The sequence below is a fragment of the Homarus americanus genome, unplaced genomic scaffold (assembly GCF_018991925.1).
Source record: "Homarus americanus isolate GMGI-L3 unplaced genomic scaffold, GMGI_Hamer_2.0 scaffold25013, whole genome shotgun sequence".
Classification (NCBI taxonomy): domain Eukaryota; kingdom Metazoa; phylum Arthropoda; class Malacostraca; order Decapoda; family Nephropidae; genus Homarus; species Homarus americanus.
In genome coordinates this window covers 8,059,207-8,083,911 of record NW_024722158.1, presented here as the reverse complement: position 1 = coordinate 8,083,911, position 24,705 = coordinate 8,059,207, and the positions used below count along the sequence as shown (strand labels likewise).

Here is a 24,705-nt window from a genome sequence, read left to right as displayed (position 1 = left end):
TGTAAAAATATAATTAATTATAAATATTCAACCATTTTTATCAGACTCAGCTGAACAACAACACGATAACTTCACATCAGCGCACTACAAGTCATCAACGAAGTGTAAATAACTTAAAATAATTCAGTTACAGTATTTCAATCTTTTTAAAATAATCTGACCAAACATCCTTGATATGATACTTTTCCACAGCTTGACAGCCACTAGAGGAATGTCAAACCCCAGTGGCCTCCAGATGTATAATATTCATATCCACGTTACTAGAGAGTGGCTTGAAGCCCCTGGCAACACTACTGGGTATTTAGTCAGATGGTTAGACTCAAACGATCATTAGAGAGCAAGACAACCTGTAGTTAGATTACGACATCACGAAGACGTTACTAGGTTTGGGGTGGCGTTAACTCCCCTGTTCCTGAAGATTCTTACGTTAGTGTCATGGTAAATGGGAATGAAAAAAACCCAGTCCATATACAGTACAGCCACGGTGCAATTATGACGCCCATTAGAATCGGGGTCCATTAGTATCGGGTCCATTAGTATCTGGGTCCATAAGTGTCGGGGTCCATGTTATCGGGGTCCATTAGTATCGTGGTCCATTAGTATCGAGCTCCATTAGTATCGGGGTCCATTAGTATCGAGTTCCATTAGTATCGGGGTCCATTAGTATCTGGGTCCATTAGTATCGTGGTCCATTAGTATCGAGCTCCATTAGTATCGGGGTCCATTAGTATCGAGTTCCATTAGTATCGGGTTCCATTAGTATCGGGGTCCATTAGTATCTGGGTCCATTATATCGGGGGCCAGTAGTATCGAGTTCCATTAGTATCGATCATTAGTATCTGGGTCCATTAGTATCGTGGTCCATTAGTATCGGCCATTAGTATCGAGTTCCATTAGTATCGGGGTCCATTTTATAGAGTTCCATTAGTATCGGTCCATTAGAATCGAGTTCCATTAGTATCGGGGTCCTTCGTGTTCCATTAGTATCAGCTCCATCAGTATCGGGGTCTATTAGTATGTGTCCATTAGTATCGTGTTCCATTAGTATCGAGTTCATCAGTATCGGGGTCCATTATTATAGAGTTCATTAGTATCGGGGTCATACATTCCATTGTCAGGGTCCATTAGTATCGTGTTCCATTAGTATCGAGCTCCATCAGTATCGGGGTCCATTGTATCGAGCTCCATTAGTATCAGTTCCATTAGTATCGAGCTCCATCAGTATCGAGGGTCATTAGTATCGACTTCATCAGTATCAGGGTCCATTAGTATCGAGCTCCATCCATTTGTATCGAGCTCCATTAGTATCGAGTTCCATTAGTATCGAGCTCCATCAGTATCGTATCGAGTTCCATTAGTATCGAGCTCCATCAGTATCGGGGTCCATTAGTATCGAGCTTCATCAGTATCGGGGTCCATTAGTATCGAGTTCCATTAGTATCGAGCTCCATTAGTATCGGGGTCCATTAGTATCGAGTTCCATTAGTATCGAGTTCCATTAGTATCGAGTTCCATTAGTATCGAGCTCCATTAGTATCGGGGTCCATTAGTATCGAGTTCCATTAGTATCGAGCTCCATTAGTATCGGGGTCTATCAGTATCGAGCTCCATTAGTATCGGGGTCTATCAGGTACTGGGACACAAGAGGCTCATTAAGACATGGGCCTTAATCCCAATGGTAAGATTCTGTTAGGTATCAGGATTAGGATCTATTAGAGCTGGTCTCCACTCCCATTGGTTAAGTTAGATTAGACACGGGGTCAATCGGCCATGTAGCGACTTACACGATTTAAACACCATTAGACTAATTGAACATAAGGTAGTGAGAGAGAGAGTGAGAGAGACTACTAACCTGGTACTGGGTTCTATAGTCGATGAGTCGTGTCAGTAAGCTGCGTCTCTTTGTTCGAACCAAATGATGTAATTTTCCATATTGTTTAGTTCTTTATCATAATTCTAAAGTCTTTCACCATAACACATCACTACAAGATAAACAGATACACAATGATTATAATATATGATTGGTAACGTTGATTAATTATACTGAATATCGAAAACATTAATATAGACCGTTTACCAGGTTTAAAGTCCAAATTAAATGTTTCTGGCAGCACTTAGGGACTCACACGGGTGTTATTTTCAACACTGTTCGGTGACCTTTGTAAATTAAATGTTACAAACGTTTCAGTCTTACATGAAATATAATAATTAATTTTGTTTAGTATTCTCGGTATTGTTAAACAACTGTCCCAAATAGACCCTTATATATATCCGCATTAAACTTGTAAATCAAAGTAAACGTTTTCCTCCACAGCCAAAGTTTGTCTGTTGCCACAAGATTAAATTTGTCTTATAAGAGCTTTTCAATATTAAACATTCTAACTAACGTTTTTAATAGCCTGTCATACACAAACGTCTAATGTCACAGTAAATGTTTCACTCCGATAGTATTAAAATGTTTCCGTATTTATGAACGTTTTCAGCTCTAAGAACACAATAATAATCCAATTCAGTAAACAGTGATATAATATGTGGCTTTATGGACGTTTTTAATTACACTATCGCAATAATAAAACCATTTAGCCTAATTATATTCACATGTATTCACTTCTTGACATTACTTTTATATTAGTTGTATGTCTTTACTTTCACAAACGTTTTTAATCACAATGACAAAAACGTTTCAGTGTTAGGTGAGCATTTTAGCACCAGTACAGTATATCATGAGTACCTCACCACACCACACCACACCAGGACACTACAAAAACAACGACGGATGGGAACAGCTGTGAGTCTGATGGCCACAGCTGATCGACTGGCCACGTCCGACACAGCAGCTGTTGATTCACTCCCACACGGACAGCAGAGCAGCCGCCGCAGGACTCGGGTCAGGCCCAATCTGACCCTTTAGACTCACAAGAGATGAGGTCAAGCTCCTCAGTTTATATCCAGGAACTTACGAGCCTCTAGGACGAGGTCTTCTGACTGTTCGTGAGGGTCAGGTAGCAGCGTAGCAAGTGTAGTGAGGTGATGCGTTATCACTGTTGCCATCACTGCCCGCTTATCCTAAACAGTTTTCTCCTGGTGATAGACTAGTATCGTCCCGGGACATATGCCAGGCCGTGTACACCCACCCTCACCTCTGTTTATCTTCGCTACAACTCCACATCTCATATATCCGCACTCTAACTTACCTATATTTAAGGCTGAAGTTATATTAAGTGTTTAAAGTTCAATGTCTAAGGTCAGGGAATACGAGGGAGATTATCCTGCGAGAATCATCCTACCTCCGGAAGTTCGCCAACCTAAACAACTTTTCTGTGTCGCCCAATCCCGGGTTGGCAGGAGGCCCGCTGCCAGATGTGTGATGCAAAAAATACCCGTGACAAATAATTCTCTTCTCATACTTACGCCCTTTCATATGTTACGATCTAAAATAATTACCTCTTTATCAACATCACCATAACAATAATTCCCTTAGTATTGAACATTTACTTGATTATTTCAGACAATCAGATAGAGACGTGAATCAGTCATCTAGCAGAGCGAACCCAGACTGTCGTACCGTCAGGAGGGGGAGCAACATGTGACTGGCAGCGTGTAAACAGCAGGAGAAAGCGCTAATATTTCCACACTCGAGCCATTCAACATGTCTCTCTCTCTTTTAATTTCCTCACTGCCGAGTAATTCATTAATAATACACACTTGAAGAGGAACACACTGTAAGAAACAAGGTGTAATAAGGTCTAAGTAACGTGATATTAACGAGGGTGAGAGCTGTAGTTCCTCACCCGCGTAAAACAATACCACCGGCATTGTTATACAAGCGTTTACTGTTTTATGACTCGCCTCCATAACACGCTGGTAGGTGACACATTCCTAACACCAACCTTATTAATCTTTATAAATTGTTTGTTGTTGAAGCATAGACCTGAGACTACTTAACATCCCTAGCAGCTGAAATACTCAAAAAATAAAGCTCTTATTTTATACACAATTGTAATTTATGTGTATAATGAATTTATTTACAGATATATGTGGGTTTTAATTACAGTTAGTTCTTTAATTAACAGGTTTAAGTCATTACGTTTCTATATTTGTTACATTTCAATATAACATTAACGTATACCTGTGTTTTAAAGTTCCCAATTTATGCTATATTTCCGTCTAAAATCTCAAGAGGTTCGTATGGTAAATTATTCTCGTAGCCGAAGAGGTAAGATACACCGAACTACCCGAAGGCAAAAACCACCCTAACGCCAATCTGATCTAACCACCCTAACGCTAATCTAACCAATATAACGCTAACCTAACCAAACCTAACCACCCTAACGCCAACCTAATCTAACCACCCTAACGCTAATCTAACCAATTTAACGCTAACCTAACCAAACCTAACCAAACGCCAACCTAACCTAACCTAACCAAACCAGCCCAGGTAGTGTTAGGTTGGTTTATCTTCAGCTGTAAATAAACTAATAGGGGGAGAAACTACAGTTGACTCAGCCCCAGTAACTGACGTGCGAGGTTGTGAGAAGCTTGTGTTGTATAAATAAGAAGCAGTTACATGCTGGTCGTTTGCGATGACTCACTAATGTAACTATAATAAACATTTGTGAAGTTTTATTGAAAGGTAGTGATAGACAGATCAGTGGGTACATAGACAGGCAAACTAACACATAAATAACCAGATGAACAGAGAGTAACATAGACAAACTGACAGTAACATAGACAGATACTCATGAAGATAAATAGACAGAAAATTAGTCGCTATATAAATACGAATAAATAGAAAAATAAATGAACAAAATACGTAAATATACAGCTATTATTGATATACACATACATACATCAAGTTAAAAAAACAGACAGACAGACAGACAGATCAACCACCATGAATAAGGCAATACGGCCGTTACATTATACAAGCTAACCCCCCGGGCACCCACATTACCATAGTCCCTGCCTCACACCTGAAGGAGTCGCCTCAGGTAAATATTTCCCACTTTCTACCATACACGGAAACTTCCAAGCCTCAGGGCAGACTATGGAAAACTGGTCACTAGAGAGACAGCATATAGATACTATACAATAATATATCCTATCTCGACACCAACACACTAATATATGGTAGGTCGATAAATATACCCCGAATATACGCGTTATATATCTCAGACTACTAACGAATCAAGTATATACGATTAAAAATCTATCTATGTATGTATTCAGAAACTGGCAACTGTGTGTAAAATATACCTCGAATATAACGGTAACTTCTCTGGAATATATCTTGCGTATATTCCTGAAAGACTGTAGACGTTTTGACCCACACGAAGGTATATCTTCCATATATATTAATAAAAGGCAAACTGGCAACCCCCAAACGAGTATGCTTCTCAATAAATGCAAACTGGCAACTACAAGGGAATATATTCAAGAGACTATTCTTAGATAAATTTACAACTGGCAACTGTAGGTAAAAAAATACATTAACAAATAACACAGATAAAATGAGAAACTGGAAACCGCGCGGCTTATACACGTGTCGAAATATACGACTGAAATATATGGTAACTGGCAACACTTCAGACATATATATTAGAGAGACGGGGGGGGGAAGAAAAAAGTCAGTACTTACCCTGAACTTGTCATCTCCACATGGTCCCCGGGGCAGGTATAACCCGCCGTCCACCCCTTTGGACCTGTCATCAAGAATATATCATGTTAGTATATGCTGGGGATATTCTTTAAGTATATTGCGGTAAGTATATATATATATATCAATATGTGGGATGATAACTTTCACTATAACACACACACAGACAGAGTTAGTGTTTGTGGTATACAGTAATCGCGGGTTATGTTGGGGTGAAACAATAACTCAAAGGAAAGCTCATAGGTTAATATAATCTTGGTATATACCTTGAGTATACCAGATTAACACTTGTTGGGCACATTCCTTTCCTTGAGTATACCAAGCTAATATATGTTAGTATAACTATTAATATGTGGGTAATAATAATAATAATAATAATAATAATAATAATAATGAAAATAATAACTGATAATGATGATGAAAATAATAAAAAATATAATTAATAATATCAATAACAATAATAACAAAAACATCATAATATAACAAAAGCCTCACAAACACACGTAATAAACACAACAATAGTGTAAACAAACGTAAACACACACACGTGGTCTCTCATTCATGTTTATGATTCATTCACAAAAACCTGTTTCATTCATCAAGCTGCCGCCACGTACGCTGTCAGATCTGAGGTGTGGGGAGAGGAACGAGGGAGGGAGAGGAAGGGGGGGTGTGGAGAGGAAGGGGGAGAGGAAGGGAGAGGGGGAGGAGAAGAGGAAGGAGGAAGGAGAAGAAGGAGGGAGGGAGGGGGAGGGAGGGGAGGAGGAGGAGAGGAAGGGAGAGATGAGGGAGGAAGGGAGAAGGAGAAGGGAGGGAGGTGAAAAGAAAGGAGGGAGGAGGAAGGGACGGGGAGAGGGGAGGAGGGAGAGGAAGGGAGGGAGGGAAAGGAAGAGAGGAAGGAAGGAGGAGAGAGAAGAGAGGAAAGAGGAGGAGGAGAGGGGGAGATGGAGGGAGGGAAAGGAAGGAAAGAAAAGTGGAAAGGGAAGAAGGAAGAACGGCAGTGAGGGAAGAAGGAATATGAAAAGGTGGAATGGAAGGGATGTGGGGAGTGAGGAAGAAAGGAAGGAGGGATGAAGGAGGGATGAGAGAGAGAGAGAGAGAGAGAGAGAGAGAGAGAGAGAGAGAGAGAGAGAGAGAGAGAGAGAGAGAGAGAGAGAGAGAGAGAGAGAGAGAGAGTGTGTCATCAACAATATCATGCAGACTTCCTGTGTGTGTGTGTGTGTGTGTGTGTGTGTGTGTGTGTGTGTGTGTGTGTGTGTGTGTGTGTTGGGGTCATCAGTGAGCAAGCCGGACCTGCTGCTTCTATGAGTCTGATAGATTATACCTTCCACCCTGCCCCCACCCAAGGATTACTAAGCGGAGAGAGGGAGGGAGGGAGGAGGAGATGCAGGGGGAGGAAGGGGGAGGGGAGGGAGGGAAGGAAAGGGAAGAGATGCAGGGGGAGGGGAGGGGGAGGGGTGGGAGGGAGGGAAGGAAAGGAAGAGATGCAAGGAGGGAGATGAGAGGGTGGAGAAGAGGGAGAGGGAGGGACCAAGAATGAATGGGGGGGTATGTATGTATGTATGTATGTATGTATGTATGTATGTATGTATGTATGCATGTATGTATGTATGTATGTATGTATGTATGTCTGTATGTATGTATGTATGTATGTATGTATGTATGTATGTATGTATGTATGTATGCATGTATGTATGTATGTATGTATGTATGCATGTATGTATGTATGTATGTATGTAGTGTCACCAATATTATTTTACACATCTCTACTAAGCTTAACATACTCACGAGCAAAAAGTCAAGGACCCACTAAGTTAAATTCTCGACCAATTGATATATATTGTGTTGTGGTTTGAGAGAGAGAGAGAGAGAGAGAGGGAGCCTAACATCCCCATAACTCACTCCATTCACCATCTGCTATTAGACACATTCCTCTCAGTACAGTAAGCGCTGGAAGACACACTGCCTTGTTGTACACAGGGTAATAGCAAGAACCTCTGCTATTTGTGTGGATGCCAGTTGACGAGGGCAGAGTCACGCACACACACACACACACACACACACACACACACACACACACACGTAGATGTTAGCAACACTTATTTAATTTCTACTGATTTGATTAAGTTTTATAAAGATCACCTGAAGATTAGCCCCCCTCCCTGCTTATTTCACCTGATAATTAGCAAAACTTTAACGCTACTTGAGGATGTTAGGTTAGGGTTAGATTAGGATAAGATATGTTAAGCTAGGGTTAGATTAGGATAGGATATGTTAGGTTAGGGTTAGATTAGGATAAGATATGTTACGTTAGGGTTAGATTAGGGTCTCCAAAGAGATAAAAAAACTTTAGGGGATTGGTAAAAGCAGCCCGAGAATGTTTAGGGTGGAGGACTGTGGTCGCTAACCCCCAGATATGATGTAATAATTGGTTTAGATCTTATGTTTTATCAGTAAGGTTTAAGATTTTTTTTATCATGTAAGTAAGGTTTTGTATGTTTTAACGAGTCATAAGTGCTGTTTAGAAGGTGTTAAGTAATGTCAGTACGTTTAAAGTGTTATAAGTGCTGTTTAGTAGGTTCTAAGTAATTCAAGTACACATAAGTAGATTTTCAAGAGTTGTAAGTTTGTTTTAAATAATACAAGCACACTTAAGTATACATTTCAATTCATGTAAGTACCATTTTAGAACATTTTACGTATCAAAAAGTAAGGCTTGAACACGGTATAAGTCGGTATACCATGAACGCATCTACTTATGAATGGTGAAAGTGGGTCCTGTAAAGCTGAAGCTCGGTTAAGGGAAGTGTGGATATAGCCTACTGCAAACTAAGCCTTCCTCGGTACTGCACTTAACAACCCTCATTTCCCTATCTGTATAGTTTAGGTACCAATTCACACATAGATCAACTGTTGGGGGGTTAAGTTAGGTTAGTTTAGGTTAGGTTTCCTGGTCGTGAACTAGAGACTCCATGGACAAGAGGTGGGTGTTGTATTCAATCAGCCACCGCACCTTACTTTGTACACATTCCACGACGTTTTAAGCTGCCCGTCGTGGAGTTTGTTTGTGTATGTGTGTGTGTGTGTGTGTGTTTATTTTGTGTGTGTATGTTTGTGTGTGTGCGCGTGTGTGTGTGTGCGTATGTGTGTGTGTATGTGTATGTTGTGTGTGTGTGTGTGTATGTGTGATTGTGTGTATGTGTCTTTTTTTTGTGTGTAAGTGTGTGTTGGCACCCTGTTAGTGCCAGGCTGGCTCAGTGCCTTACCAACAACACCGATGAGCCCTGACTCACCCCCCCACCTCCTTCATCTCCTCACGGATGTCACCCACTCACCACACCCACACGCCTTATGTCATCTTACTTATGGCGTCACCCGCATCTGACATCATCAACACCTCACTTATGGCGTCATTCAAACCTCACGCCATCAACATCTTATATGATGTCATTCAACCCTCTTACTCGACATCATCCTCTCCTGACATCCGGTACAAAGGTCAACAACAACTGAGGCACATTATAGCCTGGTTTATGTGACGTCAACAGACACACGTGGCATAAACAAGATTTTCCGGGGTGGAGGAAAGCTGATACTATTATCTTAGTCAATGCTTTAGTGTTCCCGGGAAAAAAATGACACCATTACATTTCCTTGAATGACTTGTTGACTGCAGACAAGATGATCCCTTTGAGACAAGAGAAAGCACTACTTGTTGAGTGGTATACTTAAAGGTTTATGAACCATCTGTGAACAGCAAAATACCTGTATAAGTAAAACTCTTATTACTTTCATTATATTAGCATCATCACTTAAATAACAATCAAACACAGAACTTGGCCTCCACCCACACACATCTCTGTCACAGCGGGAGGGGAAACCTTCCAAGAAAACGGTGGTAGATGAAGGGCATACTTAACATACTGTACTCCTCTGACCTTACATCATTAACGTTACTTTTAGTCTTACTGTTGTTTTATCGCTAATGACAGTAATAATATTCATAGCATAACCATACATACTTTTAGGTCAACTATCAATAGGTAAGGGTAAGACTTCGAAGAAAACGACGATGGGTGAGAAGTAAACTTAATATAACCTTTCACTTGTGTTTAAGCCACTAATAATAATCTTGTTTCTGGCAACACTTTAATCAACACCAACTGTACTCTTATTAAAACACAACAGCTTATATACCTTCACACATACGGACCCCACAATGTCTGTCATCAATACTTTGGTGAAATTTCCATCATATTACAGCACAAACACGGTTACCTTCACAGAGACGCCCCCACCTCCCCCTATGTCTGTCACCAAGGGGATGGACCCCACGTATTTACACAGGTGCCAACCACGGTAGCCCGAACCAGGGTCCTCCGTGCATGATACTACCAGCAGATGTGACGCCCACACCACGGCCTTCCCTGAAGCTGTGGCGTGATCTCATGGTGCTGCGGAGAGAGAGAGAGAGGTCTTCCCACGGCCGCATAATCACAACAAAAAGAGGAGACACCGCCCTCACAACCTACGGCTTCCCAAAAACCTTATAAAACTTGGACACTTTTCCCGCGCTTTTTTAACTTTCTCAATTTGTTTATAATTTTCCCGCGCAATTTTACAACTTTCCCGCCATCTCAGTTTTCGACTAACACCTCACACACTCCCAGTCTCCCCCTAGCTCTCCCAGGTGAGACGGAGAACCCTTGAAAACTATCCAGGTATGGTCCTAAGGGCATCCTACTCGCCACCTGCCGACTACCAAATTGGAATATATAGGAGGTTAAGGATATAACACGATCCATTACACATGCTGAATCAACCTCACCATGGGAGTCCGTCGGCCCATTAGGTTGTATCCATCAGCCAATCACATGGGGGTAAGTCTGTTATAAGTGGTGTCTATTAGCCAGTCACAGAGTAAGTCACGTAGATTAAGACTATCAGCCAATCGCATAAGAATACGTCACAAGCACTGTTTCCATCAGCCAATTACGATCCATACGCTCATTCATTCATTCATTCATTATGCAGTTATACCAGAGATCGAAATATCTAGCAAACATGATGAACTTTGATGTGATTGGCTGATTGATACAAGCTGTGTGACGTATTCGAATGTGATTGGCTAATAAAACCGATCTACAGGCTGTGGCTGAGTGTGATAGGCTGATAAAAACACAACACTACGTGACATTCATGCATGTGATTGGCTGATAAAAACGATCTACAAGACAGATAAATGTGATTGGCTTATGAAGGAAACCCACGATAAAAATGGCGTCCTGCTGGGTGTCTGCTGGAGCCCCGTAGATTATGGTGATTTAGGCCATAATCTACCTAATAATCTAAATCACAATATGGCGCTGAGCTGGCGAGACACTGGGGGGTGGAGTGGTTTGTGGATGACAGAGGAAGGGAGGAAGGGAGAAAGGGAGAAAGGGAGGGAGGTAGAAATAAAGGAGTGAAGAGAAAAGGAAGGTTGGAAGGAGGGAGAAAATAAAGAAGATAAATTCACTCTCACTGTCTCTGTCTCTCAGCTTTCATTCTGTCTCTTAAACTATCATTCTGACCATTTATGTCTCTCATTCCCTCTGTTTCTGTCTGTCTGACTGTCTGTTTGTCTGTCTGTCTCTATTTCTCTCGTCGGACAGACATACAGGTGTAGAGTGAGGCAGCACCACTAGGCTCCTCGATATCTTACAGAGGTCAGCCATAAATAACATATGTTTGGCATTCTACTCCAACCCTGAGGCGACTAGTGCTCCTATAACCTACCCTAACCTAACCCAACCCAACCCATCCTAATCTAACCCAACCTAACCCAACCCAACCTAATCCAACCCAGCCTAACCTAACCAAACCCCGAGGAAAAGTCATTCTCTTATTCTAAATACATTCCTTCGCTATACTAAACACACATATATATACAGTATACACACTTATTAATGTATTCATGTATACTTGGGTGTTACCTGAAATAAGTTACCTGACCTTCACAGCTTGAGTCAGTCCCACCAGTATAACCTGACTTACATTTAAACTCTAAATTATAGAAAATATTATATGAAATCTATCCTATAATATAGACGTTAAACACACATTTATATTTTTTCTTATGTAATGAATTAATAAATATATTAACGAATAAATTAATAAATAGACTTTTATATTTGGGAGTTTTTAACACACAGAAGAAGAAGAAGAAGAAGAAGAAGAAGAAAGAGAAGGGGGAAGAGGAGGAATAAGCCACTGGAATCGACACAAGATAAAGGTCAGAAAAGTTAATTAAAATACAAAAACCACTTCACCTGAGTCCCTTACCTGTCAACAGTCGCTCACTACCTTCTCTTATTTATAACAAGAACAAAATTAAACGAAAAAAATAACCATTGAAACTACAACAAAAAATAATTAAAACATTTGGTTGGCTTCAGCGTTTATGTATGGTATATATTTCTGTCAGGGTTAAGTAAAAGAATCATTTTACGTGACACGGAATTAATGGGCGTCCTTACTAAGCTCAACTAAAGGTAAACAAGACTTGGCAATACTCAAGTAGATGTGCTAAATAACGCAGCCAACTCAGGAAACGCATACATTGAGCTAACTAACTCAGCAAATAGCTCATCCTATTGGTTAACGCTCATGTCAATACGTAATTTAACTCTTCGTAAACAACCTTATCATTACGGTATCAAGGTGGTTTAATTAATGAACCTTTAGGAGAGACCCGCCAGGTAGATAAGTGGTAGATTAATCAGGTTGATATTGATAGTAGATTTATTAGTGAGATAAAGGATTGGTAGAGTGTGTGTGTGTGTGTGTGTGTGTGTGTGTGTGTGTGTGTGTGTGTGTGTGTGTGTGTGTGTGTGTGAGTGTGTGTGTGTGTGTGTGTATTGAAGGATAAGGGCTTAAGAGAGAGAGAGAATCCTCTTCCTCAATCATCCTGGATTCGAATCCTTCACGAAGCAGTCAACCCCGGGAGAAGATGACCCCAGAGCCCGCGAACCAGTGCGTATCCGAAACGCAATGAGACATCGACTACTAACTACAGCAATTAACTCGGGTTTAATGGCCAATTGGAGCCATCGGGACGACCCATAAACTCGCAATGAGCTCAGGAGGTGGTTGGCGGAGTGTGTGCTGTGATGTTAGGACACAGCAGAGAGATGCGTGTGCTGTGATGTTGGGACACAGCAAGAGAGATGCGTTGAAAGCAGAGAGATGCAGTGTGCTGTGATGTTAGGACACAGCAGAGAGAGATGCGGTGTGCTGTGATGTTAGGACACAGCAGAGAGAGAGATGCGGTGTGCTGATGTTAGGACACAAGAGAGAGATGCGGTGTGCTGTGATGTTGGGACACAGCAGAGAGAGAGATGCGGTGTGCTGTGATGTTAGGACACAGCAGAGAGATGCGTGTGCTGTGATGTTAGGACACAGCAGAGAGGCAGTGTGCTGTGATGTTAGGACACAGCAGAGAGAGATGCGGTGTGCTGTGATGTTAGGACACAGCAGAGAAGTGCGGTGTGTGCTGTGATGTTGGGACACAGCAGAGAGAGAGATGCGGTGTGCTGTGATGTTAGGACACAGCAGGGGTGGTGTGCTGTGATGTTGGACACAGCAGAGATGCAGTGTGCTGTGATGTTGGGACACAGCAGAGAGAAATGCAGTGTGCTGTGATGTTGGGACACAGAGAGAGAGAGAGATGCGGTGTGCTGTGATGTTGGGACACAGCAGAGAGTGCGGTGTGCTGTGATGTGGGACACAGCAGAGATGCAGTGTGCTGTGATGTTAGGACACAGCAGAGAGAGAAATGCGGTGTGCTGTGATGTTAGGACAGCAGAGAGAGATGCGGGTGCTGAGACAAGCAGAAAGGTGGAGTTAGACAGAGAGATGCGGTGTGCTGTGATGTTAGGACACAGCAGAGAAATGCAGTGTGCTGTCAGAGAGAGATGTGTGCTGTGATGTTGGGACACAGCAGAGATGCGTGTGCTGTGATGTTGGGACACAGCAAGAAAATGCAGGAGCACAGAAGAGATGCGTGTGTGCTGTGATGTTGGGACACAGCAGAGAGAGATGTGGTGTGCTGTGATGTTAGGGACACAGCAGAGAGAGATGCGGTGTGCTGTGATGTTACACAGCAGAGAGATGCAGGTGCTGTGATGTAGGACACAGAGAGCGGTGCTGTGATGTTAGGACACAGCAGAGAGAGAGATGTGGTGTGCTGTGATGTTAGGACACAGCAGAGAGATGCGTGTGCTGTGATGTTAGGGACACAGAGAGAGAGTGCGCTGTGATGTTAGGACACAGCAGAGAGAGCGTGCGTGATGTTGACACAGAGAGATGCGTGCTGAACACACAGAGAGAGATGGTGTGCTGTGAAAGAGACAAACAAGAGATGCGTGTGCTGGAGAGACACAAGAGAGAGATGCGTGTGCTGTGATGTTAGGGACACAGCAGAGAGAGATGCAAAGATGTTAGGACACACAGAGAGATGTGCTGTGATGTTAGGACACAGCAGAGAGAGATGCTGTGTGCTGTGATGTTAGGACACAGCAGAGAGATGCGGTGTGCTGTGATGTTAGGGACACAGCAGAGAGAGATGTGTGTGCTGTGATGTTAGGACACAGCAGAGAGATGCGGTGTGCTGTGATGTTAGGGACACAGCAGAGAGAGATGCGGTGTGCTGTGATGTTGGACACAGCAGAGAGAGATGCGGTGTGCTGTGATGTTAGGACACAGCAGAGAGAGATGCGGTGTGCTGTGATGTTAGGAATGCAGAGAGAGATGCGGTGTGCTGTGATGTTAGGGACACAGCAGAGAGAGATGCGGTGTGCTGTGATGTTAGGACACAGCAGAGAGAGATGCGGTGTGCTGTGATGTTGGGACACAGCAGAGAGAGATGCGGTGTGCTGTGATGTTGGGACACAGCAGAGAGAGATGTGCTGTGATGTTAGGGACACAGCAGAGAGAGATGCGGTGTGCTGTAAAGTAGGACACAGCAGAGAGAGATGCGGTGTGCTGTGATGTTGGGACACAGCAGAGAGAGATGGGTGTGCTGTGATGTTGGGACACAGCAGAGAGATGGTGTGCTGGATGTTAGGACACAGGAGAGAGATGCGGTGTGCTGTGATGTTGCACAGCAGAGAGAGATGCGTGTGCGTGAGCAGGACACAGCAGAGAGAGATGCGTGTGCTGTGATGTTAGGGACACAGAGAGAGAGATGCGGTCTGGGACGGACAGCAGAGAGAGATGGTGCTGTGATGTTAGGACACAGCAGAGAGAGATGCGGTGTGTGGGATGTTAGGGACACAGCAGAGAGAGATGCGGTGCTGTGATGTTGGGACACAGAGAGATGCGGTGTGCTGTGATGTTAGGGACACAGCAGAGAGAGATGCAGTGCTGTGACAAGAGGCACAGCAGAGAGAGATGCGTGTGCTGTGATGTTGGGACACAGCAGAGAGAGATGCGGTGTGCTGTGATGTTGGGACACAGCAGAGAGAGATGCGGTGTGCTGTGATGTTAGGGACACAGCAGAGAGATGCGGTGTGCTGTGATGTTAGGGACACAGCAGAGAGATGGTGCTGTGATGTTAGGACACAGCAGAGAGAGATGCGGTGTGCTGTGATGTTAGGGACACAGCAGAGAGAGATGCGGTGTGCTGTGATGTTAGGACACAGAGAGAGATGCGTGCTGTGATGTTAGGGACACAGCAGAGAGAGATGCGGTGTGCTGTGTTAGGGATACAGAGAGAGATGCGGTGTGCTGCATGTTAGGACACAGCAGAGAGAGATGTGCTGTGATGTTAGGACAGCAGAGAGAGATGCGGTGTGCTGTGAAGGACACAGCAGAGAGAGATGTGATGTGACAACGAGTTGGACACAGCAGAGAGAGATGTGGTGTGCTGATGTAGGACACAGCAGAGAGAGAGCAAAGGTGATGTTAGGACACAGCAGAGAGATGCGGTGTGCTGTGATGTTAGGGACACAGCAGAGAGAGATGCGGTGTGCTGTGATGTTGGGACACAGCAGAGATGTGTGTGCTGTGATGTTAGGACACAGCAGAGAGAGATGCGGTGTGCTGTGATGTTGGGACACAGCAGAGAGAGATGTGTGCTGTGATGTTAGGACACAGCAGAGAGAGAGATGCGGTGTGCTGTGATGTTAGGACACAGCAGAGAGAGATGCGGTGTGCTGTGATGTTAGGACACAGCAGAGAGAGATGCGTGCTGTGCATGTTAGACACAGCAGAGAGAGATGCGGTGTGCTGTGATGGACACAGAGCAGATGGACAACAAGAGATGTGTGCTGTGTCAGACACAAAGAAGGTGTGCTGTGATGTTAGGACACAGCAGAGAGAGATGCAGGTGTGCTGTGATGTTAGGACACAGCAAGAGAGAGATGCGGGTGCTGTGATGTTAGGACACAGCAGAGAGAGATGCGGTGGTGATAGGGACACAGCAGAGAGAGATGCGGGTGCTGTGATGTAAGACACAGCAGAGAGAGAAGCAGGGACACAGCAGAGAGATGCGGTGTGCTGTGATGTTAGGACACAGCAGAGAGAGATGCGGTGTGCTGTGATGTTAGGACACAGCAGAGATGCGGTGTGCTGTGATGTTAGGGACAGCAGAGAGAGATGCGGTGTGCTGTGATGTTAGGGACACAGCAGAGAGAGATGCTGTGTGCTGTGATGTTAGGACACAGCAGAGAGACGTGTGCTGATGTTAGGACACAGCAGAGAGAGATGCGGTGCTGTGATGTTAAGGGACACAGCAGAGAGGATGCGGTGTGCTGTGATGTTAGGGACACAGAGAGAGAGATGCGGTGTGCTGTGATGACACAGCACTCTTGATACCAGGGATGTATGGGTGTGTGTGTGAGAGAGAGAGAGAGAGAGAGAGAGAGAGAGAGAGAGAGAGAGAGAGAGATGTTGTGTAAGTGCCTGTCTGCCTGTAAAGACGCTTTCATAGTGTGTATATGAGCCTAAAAAACTCACCACACACACACACACACACACACACACACACACACACACACACACACACACACACAAACACACAGGGCTTGGTCTCTACATTCCAACACCTCACCTGCGGTGTTTCCCAGGGGACCAAGATGGGACCACTGTGCTTCCTCATCCTGATCAACGACGCTCTATCGGACACTCCTCACAGGTGGAAGAACGTGTAAGACTGCACTGTGGGGGTTTCAGTGGACAACACCGCACCAGACTACTCATCGCTCCAAGGCACCCTGGACAGGCTACAGGCATGGACTACGGAGAACAAGGTCACCATCAACCACACCAAAACCGTAGTCATGCACATCAATACCGCCACCACTCCAGTGCAAGCCCCAGCAGACACAGTGGGTGCCCATCCTCTCCAGCTGGTGCAGTCTGCCAAACTCCTGGGTGTAACTATAGACAACAAACTTGACTGGAAGGCCCATGTAAATAACACAGTCAAGGCAGCCTCGTACCGTCTCTACATGCTACGACGACTTAGGTCACTTGGGACACCCACGCCAGAGCTGAGGACCATCTACAACGCCTTTATTCTCCCCAAACTAACGTATGCGTCACCAGCCTGGTCGTCTTCTCTCAACTCCACCCAACAACGTCAGCTAGAGAAGGTACAGAAAAGGGCCTGCAGAATCATGCTCGGCGCAGAATACTCCGGCTACACCAACGCTCTCTCCACCCTGGAAATGCCATCCCTCAGTGACCTCCACCACCAAGCACTGGAAAGGTTTGGCCGTGGACTACTGCACCACCCTCGCCATCGCCACCTCCTGCCACCTGCAGCCCCCACCCAACTCGAGCAGTCCGCCACTACAACAAAATTCAGCCCATAAGAGCCGCACCGATAGATATAAGAACAGCACCATCCCATCTATTGTTAAAATAATAAACAACTCCTGATTTATGTACTGCACAGCCCTGTAAATGTATTCAATGCATATTATATCATTATGTCTAAATCTAATGCAAGTCTGTATATTTTCAGCCACCGGCTGCAACTCTATTAATAAACCGTTTATTATTATTATTATTATTATTATTACACACACACACATGCACACACACACACACACACACACACACACACACACACACTGGGACCATCACCACGGCCTCATCTGCAAATTTGGTAAGAAGTTTCTACACCATCCCCGACACCGGCCCCTACTACCACCTGAGATCCCCTGTCCGAGAATTGCTGTTCGACACCACAACTGCATCCAGCCCATACGTGCACGAACTGATCGCTATAAGAACAGCCCAGTCCCAACCATTGTAAAAATTATCAATAACATGTAATAAATCAGTGTATTCACTCCCAGTAAACACTGCTCCCTACACTGTCACTATGTTGAAATGAACTGTAGTTTGAGCTGATCCCCATCTAAGTTACTATATGTCTTATTTGTGTCACTTATGTCACTTGTATATTATCTGTAATTCGTAACCCATTCCCCAAATATGTAACTGTATATTTTCAGCCTTCTGGCTGCCAAGCTCTTTCAATAAACCGTTAATTATTATTATTATTATTATTATAGTCACCAGTTATCTGTCATGTTAATGTTAAAAAGGTCAGAGGAAGCCTTGACCCTTGTACCAATGTTAACGTTAAGATGTTAATTAGCCCGATCGTGTACCTGGCCGCTCCTGGGGTCCTTCTTAATGAACTTATTATTTTCTTAATGAAGTTCTTTTTTTATCATCTACGGGCGGGTCCATTTTAGTCGTGGGGCTGGTGGCGAGGTGTATCTGTGGTTTACCTGGGGGTCTATCTGGGGGTTTACATGAGGTTTATGTGTGGTTTACTTACGGTTTACTTGAGGTTTATATATATTGTCTACCTGGAGCATATTTGAAGTTTATTTGTGGTTTATTTAATGTTTACCTGGGGTTTACCTGGAGTTTACCTGGGGTTTACTTGAGGTTTATCAATGGTCTACATGGAGTTTAAGGCCGGGAATACACTTAATATTTGCAACATACAACGATCGCCAGTGGTGGCATAAGGCGAGCGAACATATAAACAACTAAAAAAAAATTATCATACCAATTGATTGAAAGAGAACGCCGGGCGAAGCTGACTGCCCCCTCTGGCAATATGTATAAGGTCAAGCGCCCAAGGTTCTTTCCCTGGTAACGGTGGGATCAACTAAACTGTTGCTGTATGCGTGGTATGGGACACCCTGACCACGAAGCTCCTGGAAATGGGAGGAGGAGGAGGAGGAGGAGGAGGAGGAGGAGGAGGAGGAGGAGGAGGAGGAGGAGGAGGAGGAAGAGGAGGGAGGAGGAGGGAGGGAGGGAGGGAGGAGGAGGAGGAGGAGGAGGAGGAGGAGGGAGGAGGAGGGAGGAGGAGGAGGAGGGAGGAGGAGGAGGAGGAGAGGAGGAGGAGGAGGAGGAGGAGGAGGAGGGAGGAGGAGGAGGAGGAGGGAGGAGGGAGGAGGGAGGAGGAGAGGAGGAGGAGGAGGAGGAGGAGAGGAGGGAAATAAAGGAGGAGGAGGAAAAGAAGGGAGGGGAGGGAGAAGAAGGCGGAGGGGAGGGAGAGAGAGAATACAAAGAAGGGAAGGAGTAGGAGGAGGGAGGGAAGGAGGAGGACAAGGAGAAGGGATATTCGCTTCTATTCATATTCTAATGAGTTGTACCTGCAATTACTCACACAATAATGCAGAGAGATAGAGAGAGAGAGAGAGAGAGAGAGAGAGAGAGAGCAGAGACAGATACATTGAGAGAGACACCTGTCTCCACAACTCTACCTGTTCACCTGGTACTTATTAACAAGTCATAGAACAACAGAGAAGTGAAACCAGATTACCTGTTGATAGAGACAACCTGTACGTGACCTGCATCTGTTAACAGTAGTCACTCGTGCGGAACAGAGAGAGAGAGAGAGAGAGAGAGAGAGAGAGAGAGAGAGAGAGAGAGAGAGAGAGAGAGAGAGAGAGAGAGAGAGAGAGAGAGAGAGATAATAGATTGATAGAAAATGGATAAATTAGTTGATAGAGAGAGAATTGGATACAAATAGAAAGCTAGATAGATAGATAGATAGATAGATAACGCAAAGTCATCCGCATCAACAACAACTCGCAAGGGCATAATTCACACACACACACACACACACACACACACAACACACACACACACACACACACACACACACACACACACACACCATGAAGATGTCCCTTCTGTCCAATAAATAATGGTTCCCAATTAGGCCAATTAGGGAGTGTGGGAGTGAGTGAGGGATTGTATGGGAGCTTTAGCCCTCTTGGGGATGAGGCGAGTGACACAGGCTCCTCCCTTATCCTCTCCCTGACTCCTGCTGACCTTCCTTGACCCTCTCTCACTCTCCCTTCCCCTCCCTGATTCTCCCTTCCCCTCCATGACCCTTCCTGACTCTCCCTTCCCCTGACCTCCCTTCCTCCCTTAGACTCCTCCCTTCCCTCCCCGACCTCCCTTCCTCCACTCATCTCTTCCTGACTCTCCCTTCCCCTCCATGACCCTTCCTGACTCTCCCTTCCCCTCCATGACCCTTCCTGACTCTCCCTTCCCCTCCCTGACTGCCCCCTCCCCTCCCGGACTCTTTCTAACAGGTGAGTTATGGCCCGAGTCTATTAGTACAGGTATGCTTAAGTGTCTGGGGTCATTACCAGGCAGGGTGTTGAGGAAGGGGGTGTTTGTGGGGGTAGGGGGAGGGGTGTCAGGGGGAAGCAGGAGGTTCCAGAGAGAGAGAGAGAGAGAGAGAGAGAGGAGAGGAGAGAGAGAGAGGAGGAGAGAGAGAGAGAGAGAGAAAGAGAGAGAGAGAGAATTATGACATACTCTCCCTTAATTACCCCAAGATCTACACACACTCAGTCACACCCTACAAATCTCCCCCACATACTCAGTAAAATGTACCCATGACCTAAGCTTCGTAAATAGGTTTGTGTACGACAAACGCTCCATATAAGGTTGACCAAGGCTCCCTATATACTCCCTGGAAAGAGAGAGGGAGAGGAGGGTGACGTGACATCCTGTTAACACACACACACACACACACACACACACACACACACACACACTCAAAATGGCGTCTAAATTCCTGAGAGACTCTACCGTAACTAGATATGTCTACCTCATTAACGTGGGAGCCTTTGAGAATTTGTGTTATGTCAGGAATAGAATAGGTTGCTGGTTAAATGGGTCTCAATTCTAATAGGTCCCAGTTATAATGGGTCCCAGTTCTAATGGGTCTTAGTGCTAATGGGTACCAGTTCTAATGGGTCTTAGTGCTAATGGGTACCAATTCTAATAGGTCCCAGTTATAATGGGTCCCAGTTCTAATGGGTCTTAGTGCTAATCGGTCCCAGCTCTAATGATTTTCAGTTCCAATGGGCTCTAGTGTTAATGGGTCCCACTTATAATGGGCCCTAGTGCTAATAGACCCTGTACTACTGATCTTGAACCTAATCTAACCTATGACCTATTACGAATGGAGCCCATTAGAACAGGCTTCATATCCTAAAGACCATAAGTGAAGAGACCCATTAGAGCACAGGTCCATTAGAATTGAGTCCCATTAAGATTGGGACCCATTCAATTTGGAACCCATATGAACTGAGGCCCAGTAAAACAATAACCCATTTGACTTATGACCCATTAAAACTAAGACCCATTTGATCCATTTAACTCACTGACCTAGAAGCCATTAACCCAGCGACTGCCAAAACATAAGTACGAGGAGAAAACTATGTAAGTCTTACTCAGAAAACATCATTAATAAATAGGTTTGGTTAGGTTAGGTTAGGTTAGGTTATGTTCTATGTCTGGTTTGGTTAGGTTAGGTTATGTTAGGTTAGGTTAGATTAGGTTTTGAACAAGATCCGCCCACCAGGAGAGAGAGAGAGAGAGAGAGAGAGAGAGAGAGAGAGAGAGAGAGAGAGAGAGAGAGAGATATCTGTTGGCCCTCCGTGGAACAGGATGGAAAAATGGAATTCCCGGGTGGATGGATGGATGATGTAGTGAGAGAAGAGATGGGCCACTCTTATGTCCCTCTTGCCTGGCGATATGTGTGAGGGAATGTTCTCTGTCTGTCTGTCTGTCTGTCCGCCCATCCATCCATCCACCTATCTATCTATCTATCTATCTATCTATCTCAGAAAGGGTGAAAGAGGAGTGCGAGAATGGGGATGGAGGCCTAGAGAGTGATGGAGGGGTGAAGGAGGCCTGGAGAGAGTGATGGAGGGAGGTGGGAGGTAAAGGAGGGGTGCTAGGGTATGGAGGGGCTTAGAGGGGTGCAGAGGGGGTAGGAAGGGGGTGGTGGCTTGGAGACCCTCATCCAGGTAATATCTGGTTGGATCATATATTCTGAGATGAGAAAGGAAGGAGGGTGTTGTGGGCCTGCCTAGACCACCTCTCTCTCTCTCTCTCTCTCTCACCCCAGGACACCTACATCTCACCTTTCACTTGTGTATGGGTGGATGAACACCCCCCCGCTCCCCTTCATCCCAGGGTCATCTTGAGGTCATACGAGTTCACGTTAGGTCATTAGAAGTTACCTGAGGCCACTTTAAGAGACCAATGCTGTCTTAACTAACTACCCTGACTACCACGTGCTAGGTAGAACAAGGCAATTAGACTGCAGGGCCAATTAATGCTGGGGTATAGCGTTTGATTCTCCGTTTGCGAGAGTAGTTGTGTGTGTGTGTGTTTCTGTGTGTGTGTGTGTGTGTGTGTGTGTGTGTGTGTGTGTGTGTGTGTGTGTGTGTGTGTGTGTGTGTGTGTGTGTGTGTGTGTGTTTCTGTGTGTGTGTGTGTGTGTGTGTGTGTGTGTGTGTGTGTGTGTGTGTACAACAGGAACCCTGCAGAACAGTTACCCTATTTAATGGGTTTTCTGCAGCCATCTTGGGCCTTGTCTCCTCTCATCCTTTCCTCCCCTTATCCATTCCCCTCATTCATCCTCTCCCACTATCCTTCCCTACCCCATTTCTCCCCGTTCTCTTCTCTTCCTATCCTCACTTTTCCTCTATCCTCCCCAATTCTACCCTCCCCCCTTCTGCCCATCCCCTCTCATTATCCTTCCCTCCCCCGTTCTCCCCATTGTCTTCTCTTCCTATGCTCCCCAATTCTCCCCTCTCTCCCCACTTAAGTTCATATGTTGTAATTTTAGATGGTTGAGGAAGATAGGCTACCCAGTAGTCGGAGTTATATTTTTCTCTTAACATTTAAATGGTTCACTTAAGCTACGACACCCACAATTTTTTTAGTTTAACAAAGTTATTGACAAAGCTTATAGTACAGTTTGCCTATTGTGAGTAATTCAGTCAGGTCTTGACACTGAGGGTGGTATCACTTCTCACTGCCACACAGGACAGAGGTTCATACACAAAGAAATACATCATGTTCATTAACAGTATACAGAGATTCTCCTCTCCAAAAACTTCAGTCAAATTTTTTTTTACCCTAACTTGTGAGGATTACTAACACTCATCTTTAGTTACGAGGAAATATTATCTTACGAATCTTGAGAATTTATCTATATTGTCGTAGCTTAAGGTAAGTTAGATATGTTATCACAGCTTTAGTTACGAGGAAATATTATCGTAAGATCATTTAAGGTTCAAGATAAGGGACCTGAAGGGAGTTATTATTCTCAGGTGAGTCATTAACACACCTGGTTTAACTAGATGGCGCAGGTGTGATTAGCCAATACCGTTATTCCTTTAGTGAATTTAATGTAACCCTTTCTCCCTCTCTCTGTCTGTCTGTCTCACCCCCTCCCTCTCCCACTCTCTCTCTCTCTCTCTTTCCCACCCACTTTAACTGTCTGTCTCTCTCTCTCCCTAACCACACACACACACACACTACCAGCACCATTACCATACCGTGTACAGGGATATTAATACGTGTCTACACTGACCTATGACCCCTAGGTAGATGAACTGCTGGTACTGACCATAACTACCTGTGTTGTAGCTACCTGTTGTTACCTTCTGTGTGTGAGAGAGAGAGAGAGAGAGAGAGAGAGAGAGAGAGAGAGAGAGAGAGAGAGCAGGTTACACACTGTTTACCTTCGTGACGTCACAGTCCTCACCACTCTACCGTACTAATTTTTCTCCCAAGATGAACAGCGATCTCATTACCCGCAATAATCGATTACTCAGTATGAACCCTTTGGCTTTAAGTTACTATCTTTTTCTTCCAGTATGAACTACAAAGATGGGCGTAATCATGCTACTACCGAGAATAACAATTAGAATAATGACAATAGTAGTAATAGACTAATAGTAGTAGTAGTAGTAGATGTAGTAATAGTAGTAGTAGTAGATGTAATATTAATGGCACAGTTAGAGAACACAATGTCATCGCTCTGAATCAGTTAAACAATCAGAAGACATCCTAAGTGCCACTAAAACACTCAGAAACCACACTAATAACATTCTGATTGTCAAAAATTACCAATCAGGACTTAATGGAGATAACCTATAGAGCAGGAGGGATGACGCTGCCTTTCGCGGTGTCTATTATTCGCGCATCACCTATTCTCGTCGACGCGAAATTTAGCAACTTACGTCATTATCTTAATTAGAGGTGTGAAAATCGCGTAGCAGAGCCGAGTGACCCAAGGCGTGTGATCTCTCTCTCTCTCTGGGAGGAGGGCCGAGACTGCCCAGGGGAGGGCACAAGGGCAGGACATGGAGGGCGGGGGAAGGGGGTGGGGCAGGGTGTGGGCAGCAGGGGGGGACAGGGTTGCAGAACAAGATAAAGTAAGGGGGGAGCTGGAGAGTGGCCAAGATGACACGAGGTGGGGCAGAGAGAGAGGCAAGTGGTGGGGGCAAGGTGGGCCTGGGTGGGGAGGGCGGGGTTAGAGGCCGTTATAACCAGCCAGGTGTAAATAGACACATGTGACTGATGATAACACACACACATACATACACACACACACACACACACACACACACACACACACACACACACGACTGTGCCTGAAGTGTACATCAGGCAGTTTCCGGGCTGACTGGTTAACCGGCTGACTGGTTAATTGAC

At 44.7% G+C, this 24,705-nt stretch overlaps 1 protein-coding gene across 5 annotated transcripts in view; it reads right to left on the bottom strand.

Annotated features, from left to right (window-relative positions):
• LOC121862192 (rap1 GTPase-activating protein 1-like) overlaps positions 1 to 24,705 on the bottom strand; it is a 193,118-nt gene that overhangs the window by 156,656 nt on the left and 11,757 nt on the right. For 4 of the 5 annotated variants that reach the window (XM_042360277.1, XM_042360278.1, XM_042360279.1 and 1 more), the window contains one exon: positions 5,639 to 5,702. In XM_042360277.1, coding sequence (XP_042216211.1) covers positions 5,639 to 5,702 — 64 coding nt within the window. Of the gene's footprint in view, positions 1 to 1,852; positions 1,963 to 5,638; positions 5,703 to 24,705 lie in introns of those variants that run through there. The other variant, XM_042360281.1, reaches the window with a different exon arrangement.